General features: G+C 35.5%; 1 protein-coding gene across 3 annotated transcripts in view; it reads right to left on the minus strand.

Moving 5' to 3' along the window:
* The window catches only part of WDR11 (WD repeat domain 11), a 57,551-nt gene that overhangs the window by 34,935 nt on the left and 5,583 nt on the right, over window positions 1-17,033 (minus strand). For all 3 annotated transcript variants that reach the window (XM_081823389.1, XM_081823388.1, XM_081823387.1), the window contains exons 3-11: window positions 15,627-15,780; window positions 14,526-14,699; window positions 12,305-12,491; window positions 9,992-10,157; window positions 9,194-9,308; window positions 8,146-8,341; window positions 7,544-7,647; window positions 4,498-4,674; window positions 1,181-1,265 (exon numbers count right to left, since the gene is read on the minus strand). In XM_081823389.1, coding sequence (XP_081679515.1) covers window positions 1,181-1,265; window positions 4,498-4,674; window positions 7,544-7,647; window positions 8,146-8,341; window positions 9,194-9,308; window positions 9,992-10,157; window positions 12,305-12,491; window positions 14,526-14,699; window positions 15,627-15,780 — 1,358 coding nt within the window. The remainder of the gene's footprint in view (window positions 1-1,180; window positions 1,266-4,497; window positions 4,675-7,543; window positions 7,648-8,145; window positions 8,342-9,193; window positions 9,309-9,991; window positions 10,158-12,304; window positions 12,492-14,525; window positions 14,700-15,626; window positions 15,781-17,033) is intronic.

Genomic DNA, 17,033 nt, shown 5'->3' on the forward strand with positions numbered 1-17,033 from the left:
TGGTGGGTGTTAGCCACGAAAGGAAACATTATACACCAAGCCAAGGGTGAAAGGAAACGTCAAGAGAAGAAATGTAGACTGGAAAGAAGGAGAAAGCAGGTAGCAGCAGTGGCAGAAGGATCTCCTGGAAGAAGAGAAAGATGAGCAACAGCCTGACATGTCCAAACACAGACCCGTGTCATTGTGACTCTGAAATGGTCAATGGTCTAGTGACTCTGAAAACATTAGGACACCATGTAAAGGTATTTAGGGAGCTCCTGGAGGGCACAGCATGAGGTGGAGACCAACAGTCAGCTACCTGGGCTGTACTACAATATGCTCAAAAGAATAAGGCAATGTAAACTTCTCTGGAACTTCCATCACAATCAGAAGTTGTGATACTTAACGGGTTAACCTTTCCCCATTGAGAAAATACAATTACTCAGAATAACGTGTTCATGAAGGATTAACTACGAATTTTAACATATGCATGAGACCTATAATTATATAATGTACAGAGGACAGAAAATGGCCTGTCTTATATGTTTGTTAAAAGATCATCAAAAAATATTGGGAATGTAATAAATTTATATTATACACACATAACTTCACAATCCATCATTGCTAGGGCAAAGAAAGGACAGCAGACATGCCATCAACAAAATAATGCTATGGAGCACATATGCATGCACTTCAAAACAAAGCAACCTTCTTTCCTCAAGTATCTCTGAATGCACAGCACTCATAAAACACATCACATCTCAAAATGAAAGAAGAGATACTATACAGTTTGGTCCTTTTCTAAAAAAAAACAAATGAGATTAGTTAATAATTAACATGACTTCAAATTTTTCAGGAATAGTCCTACAGATGGATCTTTATAGAAATGAAAAACAAACTATATAAATCTGAACAAGGGAACACAGTGATAGTCAGTGAGAAAATATCCTAGACCTTAGGAGAAATCAGATGCAGCAATAAAAGTTAGAAAAAATTTTCCACTGCATAATATCCTTTTACAAAGCAAACAATTAGTGCTCAGCCTTGATTAACATAACCATTACTTAAACATCAATATTTATCATTTAAAACTTTCAGGCAAATAATCACCACTGCAAAGTATTCAATGTAGTAAAGTCTCCCAGAACTTTTTTCCAGTATGCTTTCTGTTTGTGATCTCAAAGTCACAATGCCCACTCACTTGACTTCACAGGAGTGGACGCTTAACTCCTTATGCAGCAGCCCGCTGGTGAGATGGTACACCAGGACAGAACCATTACTTGTACCTATTGAAATGATGTAAGAGAAGAGTATTAATCTAGCCATAGTTCCAGATCTGTCCAAAAAGTCTTTTCTCAAGATTTTAATAATTTTATAACATTTATCTTTTATAAAAGGGACCCAAGCTATGTGTTAAGAAAGAGTGAATTTCTCGGTCTTCTCGCTTCTCAAAAATGGGCCTAATCTCATGTGCTCTGAGATCTTACCTAAATCCAGGGACAGAGTTTCACAGAAAGGCTTCAAAATCTAACTCAATACACATGAAATTTGAAGAAGCACTTTGCTAAGCTTTTTTACACATGGGAACTCATACTTTTTGAGATTTGGAATGTTTACAATAGCCAGGCCTCAAAAAGGCAACCTAGCAGAACTCATTAACCAGATCTTTTCTATTTTTCTTTACAAAGATTTTTGTTTTGTTTTGTCTTTTATATTACATAAATCATAGAGATGGTCAAGTATGGTGGTTAACTGTGGATTTTGTAGTTAAACTAGCCTGAGTTCAAGCTCTGGCTCTGTCTTACACTCTTACAAATTACCTGCCCACACTAAATCTGTGTTTTTAATTCCTTTAACATGGGAATAATAGAAAATTTACTTGCTGGAGAGTAAATGAGAAGACATATTTTAAACACTTAATACAGTACCTGGCACAAACTAAGCACATGTTTATTACTATTTTTATTATTGTTGTAGTTTGGTTTGTAGTTATTTTATGCCTAAAGCTTTTCATGGCGTCAGGTAGAGTGTGTCTATAATTAAATTGAAGAAACATGGCCATACTTGGAAAAGTAATGTTTTAGTCCTTAAAATGTTTTTATAAGTTAAGCAAGAAAGTGAACAGTATAATTGGTTGGACAATCATTTTCTCACTGCACATGACTTTAAAAAAATTAATGGATTCATGCAGAGTAACAGAATGTAGAAATGACAGAATCATAATAGAAATAAAAACACTAGGCAAGTTCCAATTTTAGCTTACCTGCTGAATAAAGCTTCATTAAATATTTTACAAAGCTATTCTAGAAAAATACAATATTATACTTGTTTACATTTATTATCTATTCCATGATAATACCTTCTAGTACTGAGATAATATCTAAAGAATTACTAGAACTTTTCAATTAATAAATCATCATCATAATAAAATGATTTTAACATTCTGCAAGCTTTCTGTTTTTTGGGGTTTTTTTTTGGTTTTGTGTTCTGTTTTTTTTTTTTTTACAGAGAGTGAGCGTCCACACACTTGCGCACTTGCACGACTTGGGGGGTGGAAGGGAGGGGCAGAGGGGGAAGGAGAGAGAATTTTTAAAAAATATTTTATTTACTTATTTGACAGAGAGAGCGAGAGAGCACAAGCAGGGGGAGCAGCAGAGGGAGAGGGAGAAGCAGGCTCCCCGCTGAGCAGGGAGCCCGATACGGGCTCGATCCCAGAACCCTGGGATCATGACCCAAGCTGAAGGCAGACACTTAACTGACTGAGCCACCCAGGCACCCCAAGGAGAATCTTAAGCAGGCTTTATGCCCAGAGCAGAGCCCTACACAGGGCTTGATCCCATGACAGTGAGATCATGACCTAACCCGAAATCAAGAGTCAGATACTGAGTGAGCCACCCAGGTGCTCCTACATTCTGTAAGTTTTAATGATGCTGAACCTATGACCTAATATTCTAGGGGCACCACAAGGAGCAGTAATTCCACAGTGGAACTCTGCCTCTTTTCCCTAGTGACTGCAAAAGCTTAGGCACTTATTTTATATTTTTTCCTTTTACTTTGTGATTATACTAAATTCAATAAATGACTTGATCATCACACTATACCAGTAAAATACAGCTTATTCTACAATAGAAATCTCAGACCCTGACTTAGCTCCAATTATCTAGCTGTGGCAAGAAGTAATTTTCTCCAAGAAATTGACAAAATCCTAATTGACAATTTAGGTATACTGACACTGTATATACATGTACATATAATGTACATTGACAAATTCCAATTAAAATCTCTATAAGAGGTTTAATATAAGTCAACAGTTTCTAAAACAAAAACTATCTGCATTTATATAAATCTGGACACATGTACACACAGATTACCAAACATTAAAATGCAAACCACTTTCAGAAGACAGTAATGGAAAAACCGGGAAAATCCGAATACTGCCAAATACGATTACTCAAGTGAGCCTTTAGTACTCATGAGTAGGCTGTTAGCTAATTGAGACCTACTAGCAACAAAATAAATGTGGGTCAGGTTTTCATTTTAGAAAAAAAAAAAAAATTACAAATCATGTTATAGACCTGGAGTGAAAGCCAGAAGCCAACAAATAGCATCTTAAGAAAAAATGTTGACAATTTCAAATGAATATACTCCTTTTTGAAATTTTCGAGAAATGCATTTTACCTTATATACCTAATAGCAAATTAAAATTTGTTTTTTTTCCTATGGAGATTAGATTACTCGCATAATGTGACAGCAAGTTGAAACCCAGACCAATTTTCTATCTATAATATAAAACTATGCAATTTCAACCCAAAAGGCAAATCTTAGTTTAAAGAGACCATAGGCACTTTAAACAATGTTTAATATACAATTCTTGGCAAATAAAGAGCATGGCTATTATTAAACTACTAACTATGTATCATTAGTTAACAAAAACCCAGTACAGAATAAGCCTTGGGTGGTCCAAAAAAAAGACAAGGAATCTGGATTTAGCATCACACAGGGATTTTTCTCCTAATATTTCAGAAAGGTACCCATTGTGGTCAGGGTCTCTATCACCCAGTGTCAAATGGATGAGTTAACACTGTGATTAAAAATAAATTAATAAAAAGATGGGGGGATTAAAAGGACAGAAAAACAAAAAGAAGAAAAATATTTTAAGATGAGTATATATATGATTTCACTGGGCCTCTTCTTCCTTATCCTCAAAGAAAAGATTTTCTTTTTTTTTTTTTTTTTAAAGATTTTATTTATTTATTTGACAGAGAGAGACACAGCGAGAGCAGGAACACAAGCAGGGGGAGTGGGAGAGGGAGAAGCAGGCTCCCCACAGAGCAGGGAGCCCGATGCAGGGCTCGATCCCAGGACCCTGGGATCATGACCTGAACCGAAGGTAGACACTTAACGACTAAGCCACCCAGGCGCCACCGAAAAGATTTTCTAGTAACTACCAAACTCAAATGTCCTCTAAAACGTAAAACAGGCATGAAGGATTAAGAAAAGAACAGGTCTGATACTCACCAACCGCGAGCAATGGCTGATACACCTTGATGTTTTTGGTGGTCAATGGCGGGCACATACGGATGGCAAACTGCGGAGAGGGCAGCCCTGAAAGCAGTCCTGTCAGCAGGAAGCGGAGGTGCACTTCCTGAAGAATGGGGCCTTTAGGATGCTCCTCCCCAGCAATGGCACTTTGTCCTGATTGGTGAGCACAAGTACAAATATATTCATTACAATGTATGCTGAAATTTAAAGAAACTTTTCAGCAGAAATACTCTTCAAGTCTAGAAGAAATACTCTTCACACCTACAAGGTACCAGGTGGGACTCCAGGGGCTGCAGTTGAACAACGGCTCTGTACTTGGCTCTGGGATGGAAACTGCACTGTCTGCCATCTCAAAGGATAGATTACTCTGGAGGACTGCTGTCCAGAATTCAGGGACTTTTGTCATCTAAGAAGCAGTTTCAGCCAAAGTTCCTGCTATTAGGCACCAAACAAGGCAAATCAGGGGACTTGGGTTAGAGAGCAGCTTCTGTGGAGCAGGATGCTGCAGGACATTCCCATCTCACTGCCTGCCTTTCTAAAGGGTTGCTTTTCCATCTGAGGCACTTCCTCAAGTACATATTAAACTGGTGATCACCAACTTAGGTTCAAAGAACTCATTTAGATTTCTAATCAGAAATCTTCTCAATGTGTCAATGTAATTACAAAATCTAAGCTTTATAATACTTCATACATAAGTATATGAAATAAATATATATAACATAAATTACATATAATTAATTATATATAAATAAGAATATACAAATACATAAGACAAAGAATATATAAGCTGTCACTGTTGATAGTTAATCTTAAATGGGCATTATTTTCAGATACAGCATTTGTACTTAGGTTATTAAGTTTCAAACTAAAAGGATTTAGTAAAACCATTCTACGTGAATATGAAGAGTACAACAAAATCCAGACCATTCACTAAAAAGATTATACAAATTTTCTACCTATAAACCACTCTAGAATACTGAGATATAGTTTTCAAAAACACGTAATAAAGGAAACATGAGTGTGTGTTTATGCACACATAACACGTACACACCCATGAAAGGGAAAAATATAAATAATTACCGTAAGTGGGTGATGGGACTCCAAATCCTGTAACCTTCTGAGGCTATAAAGTTGTTTTAATAACAATGTTATTTTAAAATTCATAAGATGTACAGAAAAAATGGCCATCAATTTAATCCAAATAAGATGATCCCATGATATCGTATGATTGATATCAACCTTTGGTAACAAAAGATGGAGTCTACAGGGACGTGGAGTTCAACAGAGAGGTACCATGTTTACAAACCCTCCACAGCTTGGAGCTGACTCCTGGGAATGGCCATTATTTTTCTTCAAACTTCTTCCATAAGAGGCAAATCACAAGGTAGGGCAGATTAGGCCTTAAAAAGCAGCAGGCTTCACCCAATGAATATAAATCTGGCCTCTATATTTAACTGAATTGCTTTCAATTATTACTAAGGACATAGTGAATATCAAATTAAAAGTTTAATTAAAAGTTTTAATTAAAATGTTTTCAAGTAGCAAAGCTTTATTTATTTAATGCTTTTACTTATTTATTTTTTTTAAGATTTTATTTATTTATTTGACAGAGAGAGAGACAGCAAGAGAGGAAACACAAGCAGGGAGAGTGGGAGAGGGAGAAGCAGGCTTCCAGCGGAGCAGGGAGTCCGATGCGGGGCTCGATCCCAGGACCTGGGATCATGACCTGAGCCGAAGGCAGATGCTTAATGACTGAACCACCCAGGCGCCCCATTTAATGCTTTTAAATCAACTACATTGTCAGGAACTGTATACAATCTGTATCCTTTTGTCTCTTAAAAAAAATGTAATTTATATCACTTAGACACCTTGCTGTGTAGTATTGAGCAAATTTTTTTTAGAATCTCCTCTGGGTCTCAGTTCCCACTTTCATAAAATAGAAATAATAATATTACCTACTTTGCAGGGTTATTAAGGTAATACACAGTGCATTTAGCACAGTACTTAACACAGTATTAAGCACCCAATGTCATTTCTGATTAAGATTAGTAAGGTAATACTCTTCCTAGTATTATCATCTATCTAGCATCTAAACAAAAAAACCTACTAAATACTGATCTCCAGTTACGTTATGAAAGAACAAATAATGACAAAGAAAATCCTTTATAAGCCACAGCCACAATTTTAAAAGAATTAAGACATCAAAATTACTTGGCATATTTGCAACTTCTATTTGTACAATATTTGAAATCACAAATCCTCATTCTTCCTTTAATAAATACTGACCCTATAATAATTAAACAACTCTGAACCAATATTTTATTTGTAAATAAATTTGTTGAAAGAATCCCCAACGTGAAAGTTTTAAAATGTGCATCAAGATGCTAAAATAACTTTTTCTAATACTGCTCACTTTATTCCTTCAATGTTTGTTGCACATCTTGAACGTACAAGGCTCTTTGCCGAGTGCTGGGGATACAAAGTGGAATCAAGCATGTCCCACACTTACAGGGTTTATAATTTACTGGAGGAAACAAACAAAATCACAGTTACAATCAACTGATAACTACTAGGGACTGCAAATGAAGAACATTTAAGTCAGGCTAGGGAGACTAAAGAAAGCAACACTTGAGTGGAATTTTAAATTAGGAGCAGCAGAAAGGGAGAAAGAGAAAGTATGTATTCAGTTCCGAGCCAAGGGACCAGACTGCATGAAAGCCCTGAGGAGCAGAGTATAGCTCAACACAGGATAGATCTAGCATTCAAACGCCTAATGTCATCTCCTTTATTTAAATCAAGAGTCTCTCATGAGTGAATGTTTTCTAATTCCGATAACTGTAATGTCAATATATGCATTTATGCTTAAATATTTCATACCCTCTGATTTAGTGAGAAAAAAATGATCCATTTTAGTCTTCTCAAGTATTAACTTTGACTTTAAAACAATTGCAAATCAGTGACTCTATTAATTTTGCCCTTCAAGAATACCTAACATAAATGTTAGAGGAAAAAAATAGCTTACCAATCATGTTATCTAAGGAGAGGTCTGGGAGTTTATTCTGTAGCACTCCTACAGGAATTCCACAGAAAGACACGGGTGAATATAAAGGTGATACACCAGAACTACTGCAAAGACATAATAATTACATGTTTTTACATACTTAAAACCTACGTCACATTTTAGTAACCCAAATTACTAATTTCAGATCATGGCATTCTATCCATTTTTATAGTATTTAATTAATCTTAACCACAGTGAAATATTTCTAGCAGGTTTAGATAATTCCCTAATAATCTAAAGTCTAAATTCTCACTTTAAAAAAATTTTTTTTAAAGTCCCTGTTATTTTCATATGATTCTGGTAATTTTTTTTGAAGATTTTTTATTTATTTATTTGAGAGAGAGAGAGCACAAGCAGGGGAGAGGAGCAGAGGGAGAGGGAGAAGAAGGCTCCCTGCTGAGCAGGGTGCCTGACATGGGGCTTGATCCCAGGACCCTGAGATCATGGCCTGAGCTGAAGATAGACGCTTAACTGACTGAGCCACCCAGGCGCCCCTGATTCTAGTAATTTTCTTAAAAGAGGAAACAAAGCAAACCAGAAAAGAATCCTATTGATTCACTTACCTGCTCCGTGAATTTCGATTACAAACGGCAGACTTCAGTTCCCATATCATGACCCTGCCATCACTCACAATGAGGGCAGCTGCATTCTCATTGACAGGACAACACACCATACTGAAGGGACGGACAGTTTTTGTCACCCTGATCGCATCGCACTGGCTTCGTAAATCATAGGTAAGCTCCTGGACAGGATCTGGATCTTAACATAGTATTGTTTTCTTTTAAATATCGGAAAGCAACACAGCAATATCACTACTATTTGCTTTAATTTAAATAAAACCTCAACTAAAAAGAACATCATTCCTTCACTAGCACAAAGTTTGTCAACAATGCCTTCTCCTTTTACAAGTATTACTAATTTCTTGAGAATATAAATATAATTCATTTAATGGCTGTCTATACCAAGTTTAGTTTCCAAAATAAAAACTACAATCAACATAGTTTGTTTTTTAATATTTTAAAACAAAGAAAATAACTTTGAAGAAGGATCAATAGTGATATGACTAAATAATGTACAGTACACTACAGGTCATCATAATTTATAGTGGCCTATAGTAAGCCTGAAAATAATGGTACTCTACAAAAGATGTGAAAGTCACTTTCGCTTTTAGGTAGTACATCATTTTACAAAACAGTGCTTTTATTCTCCAGGATAAGACTGAAACTGACAACTGAATACCCTGGAGACTTATTAACCTATGTCATTTTATAATGGAAGTTCCTAAAGCAGAGAAGTCAGGGGTGTAATAATAAAGGTATTTTACAAGGTTCCACTTGTGCTGAAGAAAAATTCACAAAGATAATATCTACTTGGCTCATGGATATAATTAAGGAATTACAAAATACTACTTTCTTTGCTGCATATAGGAGGAGCACTATTATAACACCATGAAATTAACCATGGGCTTGTGCTTTTTTATGCCTCATTTTACAATCATAGTCTACTTTTCCAAGGCCAGGACTACCATTAACTCCAAGCTTTGGCTGGTATTTGTCACATAAAGACTTAGGAGGAAAAATATATTAACATTATTCTGAGCTATAAACTCACCTGGTTCCTCATTTGAAGTGGTAAAAATACTATTATAAGATCTTCGAACACGTAAAGTTATACAACCATTTTCATGTAGGCAAAATAAACCGTCACGTTGAAAGCAGGGTATTACCTTTAAATAGATAATGTAGTCATTTAAAAAAAACACAATAGATTAAAAAGTATATGCTGGGAAGCTCATAAACTCATATTTAGAGAATATGGGCAGAAAAAAAAAAGAAAAACAAAAATACACACATAATCCCAAGCTTTAAAAACTAAATGAATTATTCAAAATCTCCATTTATGGGGCACCTGGGAGGGGGGGCTCAGTCAGTTGAGCAGCCAACTCTTGATTTCAGCTCAGGTCATGATCTGAGTCCTGGGATCAAGCCCTGCCATCAGGCTCCACACTCAGCAGGGAGTCTGCTTCAGGATTCTCTCTCCCTCTGCACCCCCCCAACCCCCAACCCCCACCCCTGGCTTGCTGGCACTCGTGCGCATGTGCACACACGCATGCTCCCTCTCTAATAAATAAATCTCTAAAAAACAAAGAAAATCCATCCATTTATTATCATAAAAAATTTGTCTTTATCCAGGTAACTTAAATAGTTCAATAAATATCTTCAGATCAGAAGAATTTCTAGGGTAAATCAAATCAAAAGTGCAGAAAAATAGGAATATACAATAACATCGTTAATTTTTAAATAAATAGAAAAGACAAAGTGGAACTAAGGACTTCTGCAAGATTATGTTTTTTCTCCCTATAACATTCATAATCAGCTTGGAGGGATGTAATTTTTAAATCATAGATACCTGCAGAAATGGAACTCCTGTTCGTTCTATTGCAATCACACCCACTGTTTGATTCACCTCAAGGTCAAGGATTAAAATCTCTCGAGGATACAGTAACAACATGTGATTTCTTTTGGAAGGCAGATATGCCAACTGAAGGCAATCGTTGAGAGTTATAAATTCAGCGCTGAAAAAAGTAAACATACTTTAGGGATCAAGAAATGAGTCAAAGACTTTATTCATATCAAAAAAGCTAATAAAGGACTGAATTTTGTCCTTTCCACCTAACTTGTCAATAAGAAGGTACAACTGTTTCCTGAAATGACCAATAGGGACTAGCATCTAAAACTAAGATCTCTGTGCCAATTATGACAATAGTATTGCATAGGTTGGATAGAGATACGTTTCTAAATTTTTGAAAAATTTAAGTAATAAGTCTATAAGATGGTAAGTGACAAAACTAATAGTTTTATTTTTATTTTGCCATCAGAAGTACCAAACAGATTGCTGAAATCAAGACTCAGCATCAAAACAAAACAATCTGGGTAATTAGGGCCCTTGGACCAGGAGCCAATGGATTATCTGTATGGCCTTGGGCAAGTCACTTCCTTCCCTCTGCCTTCATTCACTTTTAAGCTGTCTTAAATCTTTTCTGAAACAAAGTAGGGTATTTTATTCACTTATCACAGCATTTTCTTCTGTGTAAATAAAATTAATAAAACTTTATAAAGATTATAGATAGTTCAGAGTCTCAAGACTCATTTTATTCCTAATCAATAGGAATAAACATTAGGAATAAACATTACTAGGAATAAACATATAATAAACATATAATTATATACTACTTTCTTTTTACATAATGATTACAGAGTTTTAAATTTTAAATAAAGTTAGGCAGCTCTTTTCTGCCCACGGGTCCTATCCCCGTGCTTTAATGAAACCACCTTTTTGTACCAAAGATAAAATAAAGTTAGATTAGAGGACTACAAAGAGGAACATGGATTGCATTAAAATCTTGGCTCTGCCACTTCCTAGTTGGGTAAGCTTGAGGAACATATTTAAAACAATGTGGAGCTCAATTTCCTCACTTACAAAATAGGCACAGCATTACGGCCCAGAACTGTAGCAGGATCACATGTAATAATGTACATAAAAGCACCTGGAGCAGTTCTATTTGAAGGGATTAATAATTCATTTCCCCAAAACTCAAAATGAACGTATGACTCATGAGAAGATATAACACATACAAATCATAATATAAAACAATTCAGACTTTAAAAGATTTATCTATAACACAGAACCAATGAAAAATAATAGAAAATTCTCTTAAAATATGTAAGGGGCAATCAAATTATTTCAGCACAGGGTGGGGGATAAATTAGTGAACTTAACGAGCCTATGGTTTAATACATAAAAATGATATTTATATATAAATTCAGAATATATTTATAGAGCAATCTGTATTTTACCATATATTTTTCAGGTAATTACCCACAAAATCTAGGCAGAATAATCTTAGTATATTAAAAATAAGAGTCTTTTTAAAATGAATGCCAAAATACTGCCAAAGCAATAAAAATAAGAACAATCATAGCTTTCTAGGAAAAAAAATTGAAATCTATTTTTCCAATGCACAAAATTAGTTACTTAAAATTTTATTCAGTTGCAATTTCTGAAATAAACAATAATAGGTAGCATTTACCAAATAAATGCTTACCAAATTATCTGCCACTACATTAAGTACTTAAGCTACTGTATTTTAATCCTCACAACAACCATATAAAATCCTGTAAAATGCTGTTTTAGAGATTGGGAGAGTGAAATTTGAGCAAGATTAAAGAATTTTCTGAGTCACGTAGCTATAATTTCCCCTAGAATCCTGGTCCTTAATCAGTATGAGAAACATCTTTACATGTATAAGAAAAACACCCATATTTTACTAGCTAATGAGACTGCACAGCACTTAAGTGAGGAAAATGTATTTAAAATGAAAATCCAGCTTTTGTCCCCAATTTTTTAATGTATTCAATTGCCAATGGTGGAATCTTCATCTTATATTTTCAGATTTAAAACTCAGAAGCCAAAAACTGTGATCTGTAAAAATCAGTGGGGGAGAGGTTAGCATGATGACTAGAAACAAGGAGCCACATCAAAGGTGGAATCTCCTCTTTGGGGAAGAGACAGAGAGAACATTCTCCTCCATATAAATTCAAAACTGGAAATGAGAAAGGGTGAGGTAAAGAATAAAATCAGTATTAGTACATCTTCAAAAATGACATTTCATGAATGGATGATAAATAGATGAACGTGGTTAGTTTTATACTTATAACTTACCTAGGTTTCTCTTGAGTGATTAAGATTTTTACTTTATTAAGAGCCTTCTTGGCCCCTGTGGCTGCAGCGAGCTTGTTATGAGCTGGGCTAGAGTGTGGGCTGGATATGTAAACTTTTTTCCCAGGGCCCGAGGGAGGCTTGGATGGAGAGAAGTCTGAGATGAATACAATACCCTCGCTGGTGAGTACTATATTGAGAGAAGCAAAACTCTGATTAAAGTTTAATCAAGTTTAGCACAGAGTTTTATTCCAATACAATTTTGAAAGCAAGGTAATGATAATTTTAATAATATAGAACTGGCAGTGTAATGGAGTCATAACATAACTGGAATGTTCTCCAAGTTGAACTGAAACAGGTGGTCCATTACAATTCATCAGAGGCCTCCAAGCTCAGTGTTCTAAATTAATGCTTTATATTAAAAAGATATCAGAAGGTTACTGGCAGAAAGAACAAATGTTTGTTCTTCCAAATAAATTCAGTGCACGGACTTTCATTAAAAACCTTTCCTCATTATATCCCGTAACTTCAAAATCCAGAGACTTTTCAGAATATAAAATCCACAGAAGGAAAAAAAAAAATCCCATATATAAGAGGCTTTGCATATCACACTTAGCTGAGTTTAAATATGTGATGTGATACTAATTTTTTATGATTATCATGAGCTACTCAGTCTAAAAATATTTCCTTTTTCTTTTGGAGCATCAGATTGAACCTTAGGAAGTATAACAGAGTGTTCTTTTTCTCTTTATATCTAGGGTAAAAACAGAGTGCCAACAATGGCTTACTAAGTGTACAGGAAACAGAAGTATTCAAGAAGGGAGCACCATATTTAGCAATACAAATTTTGCCTTTTTATGACTGAAAAATAATCTCCCTCAACACCAGGGCTAATACAAGGATATCTAAACAGAGAAATCTCATCTATCCTGGCTCCCTGCAGTTAGTGAGGCTGCTTTAAGCACAGGGAGCAAAGAAGTATTCAAGAGCTACGACAGTCCTGGCACATTCAAGATGAGTAAATCAAAGCTGTTAGGTGAACTGACGTTTTGAAATATACTGTGCTTTTATCAACCAAATTACAGAGATGCAGTAAGTTAGCCTGAGGCCTTGTCTCCTTTTCAGATGACAGAACTCACCTTCCAAGGTCTCATTCTTCTTTTGTGTTGCCCTCCCTCAGTCAGTGGATCAGCTAGAGCAGCCCCGCTCTGTGTTCCCACAGCACTGCATTTCATAGCACACTAAGGAGTGAGTGCACGTATGCACATGTTCGTACACACAGACCGTATATGTCTATACACACGCAACGCCTAACCACACACTACTATAACTGCACAGCCGTGTTTCCCATTTTAGCTTCTGCGTGTACACACTTCTTTCTTCAGCACACAAATACACACTCAGTAATAACAAATGCTGGTAGATAAAAGAATTCTGAGTCATTCAAATTCAGGGGAAACATTCTTTCCCACAGCTAATTCCCTTATCTCTTTCCAGTTTTTGATCAAATATCAAAATGAAGCCTACTCTGACCACTTTATCTAATACAACAACCGGCCCATTCCCAGCCCTCCCATTCCCCTTCATTCCCTTTATTCCTGGAATATAGTAATAGCTCAAGAAATATCTATTGGATAACTAAATGAAGAATATTTCCTAAACCATTTAGTCACAAAAACATGTGTCTAAAAACAAATCAAATTTTTAGATCAGCAGCTCAGTGAAAACACCAAAAGCACAGTAGCAAAAACAACCTCTGCAAGAAAAAATTCCCTTGGGCTTATTCTGTGCCTCACATGCATCTATTTATGGCACTCAAAACACATGCATGAATTTAAATGATTTTTTAGAAGGAAGAACTGAATTTGGCCACATACTAAATGAAACCTTTGACTCAGGTTCTTTATATGTTCCTAGAAAAACAAATTTAATTAAGCCCAAATTAGAATAGCACAGCAACTCTCTCTCCCCAGCTAATTGAATTCTATTTACAAATTCAACACAGTGAAGGTACAGCTTGCTGATTTAAATTTCTAGCCATCAAAATACTTGCAAATGATATGGGATTATGATTTAGTATCCATATTAGATGCTGCAGATATATGGACTTCTCCACTTTGTTGTTTTAACATATTAGATGTATGATATGGGTTGTGTATATCTTATGTATAGAGCATTAACTATATTATAAAGAACTCATTTTCCACAAGAATCTGTTACTCACAAGTTAAATGTGAGGGATCAAAAGGGTCAAAAGAAAAAGAAAGAATGTTATCTGCATAGCTTTTCTTCCACAGTTTGGTGCCAGTATCTGCATTCCAGAGCACAATATAATTTGGTGGGTGGATAGCAAGTAGTAAATCTCGGGAAGCATCTTGATTCCACAACCACTGAACATCTGTAAAGACCAGATAAAGGCAAAATTCAGAAATCACTTCAGAAGACTTGGTTAATGTGTCCTTGACATTTAGGGTTTTGTTTTTTTTCCCCACAATCCTTAAAATCCTAACTTCCCCTCTCCCTATGTTGCATACATGTGTATATATGTCAGGACTGCACAGGAAAAGTAGTTTTATATTAAAATGAGCTGTCTGGACATTAGAATCTCAAGATCAACATTTTCAAATTACTTCAAAGAAAATACAAGACAAAATTTTCACTTAATCATTACTTAAAACTTTGCATCAAAGACTGTCCTGGCCATGATCAACGTCAGGCTCTCCTAACAACTTTGTGGAATTACTTAACGGGACTTTGCAGAGTTTCACGTTTTTTACATGATAATAAGGAGAACAAATATCTCGTTCAGTACCTAGTTCAATGTACTCAACAAATATTTAAATAGTCATCTAAAAAATTCACTCAGTCAAGACAGCCACTCAGTCAAAGCCTTGAGTCGAAAGAATACCATATTGGTTTTAAGTAGTAACATAAACACACAATCTATATGAAAATGAAAATAAAATTTGTATCATCTCTATTAATGGAAAGTAAGCACTGAGGGCTAATTCAAAATAGCAATTCAGCCAAGTTTACTTTATTGTAGCTTAGATTACAAGACTTTTATAGCAGTTTAATTTTTCTCATGCTTGATAGAGGCCAATGCTAAAATTAATGCAATTTACTAAACCACAAATCATCTGAGATTTGAGGAAATATGAACAGAAATATACTGATAAGGACAAGAAAGCTAGATTCAGATCAATAAAACACGCTGAACACAATCAAGAGTTAACTGGGAAGTGATGAAATTAAAAGGGAAAAAAATCACTCTAAAAGTAAGTGTATTAATATAAACACTTAGCAGAGCACAGACTTTCCTCACCCTGAATAGGTTTGGCATGCTCTTGGATCTCACACTGAGCTACTCCCGCAGCTACATCCCAAACGATGATCTTTCCATTGACATCAGCCGAAGCTAAGCGCAAGGAATATGGTGAGCCAATGTTATGGTGATAATTTTCCCTGGCCCATTTAACCTAGTATCAAGAAGAAATCAAATCAAGTAAATACTTGTACTGGATGAAACTAAACACAATTTTCATAAAACATCAACCAGAACCCAAACTACATTCTACACTTATGTTACAAAAACATTTAGAAAGAATAAACAGGAAACTGTTTTCCATCTCGAAAGTCAGACTTTTATTATGTGGTATTTTTTTAAAGTTGCAATACAATCATAAAATCTAATCATGACAAAACATCTAAAATCCTAAATTACTAAGTAGAATGGTTTTCTGTACTCTACTCTCCTAATTAAAAGGAGACAACTTAGAACTACCAAAACCTTGCAGAGGAAAAAATGGAAAAAAACAAAAGCAAGCAAAAAACCCTCTAGCTGTCCTTTTCATAAAACTGGAAAAAAGATGTTAATTTTTTTCTTAAAAAAAAAATATATGCTTCATACCTCTAGCAACATCATAAGAATGGAGTTTTTACAATAAAAACCACAAGATTCCAGCACAAATCAAGTTAATCCTGAGTCATGAACAAAACACACATCTTCATTTCACCCTAAGCCATGGCCTTCCGTGGCTACAACCTCCCCTCTGTTCTAGCTCAGCATCCAGTTTGTCTTCTTCAAAGCATTTAACAAACAACAATTTGTAATTGCTTTATTTACCCCGTTTTGACCCATCACCAACCCGTGAACTGTAAGCTCCACTGGGTAGGATCATGCAGGCCTTGTTCACATTTCTATTCCCAGATCTTAACAGACCACCAAAGCTAGTGCTCAACAAATATGTGTTTAATGAATGAACTCAAACACCACAGAATCTTCAAATATATACATATATAAACATATGTATAGAGACACATGTGTGTATATATACATAAACACAAACTCATACCTAGTGCCAAGGCAGGGAAGTGTGCCTTCCCTACAGTATTCCTAAAGAATTCATAGAAAAGACAAAACAAAAAGTTTTCTGAACTTCAGTGTTGATAAGCCTTAAGATTCTGTTGTAATACATCTTTTCCTCAGGCCAGAATTTTTTAAAATAAAATGTGTTAAGAGAGTGTATATGCGGGCGCCTGGGTGGCTCAGTTGGTTAAGCGACTGCCTTCGGCTCAGGTCATGATCCTGGAGTCCCTGGATCGAGTCCCGCATCGGGCTCCCTGCTCGGCGGGGAGTCTGCTTCTCCCTCTGACCCTCCCCCCTCTCATGTGCTTGCTCTCTCTCATTCTCTCTCTCTCAAATAAATAAATAAAATCTTAAAAAAAAAAA

Source organism: Leptonychotes weddellii, chromosome 6 (assembly GCF_054177405.1).
Source record: "Leptonychotes weddellii isolate Sample4059 chromosome 6, ASM5417740v2, whole genome shotgun sequence".
NCBI lineage: Eukaryota > Metazoa > Chordata > Mammalia > Carnivora > Phocidae > Leptonychotes > Leptonychotes weddellii.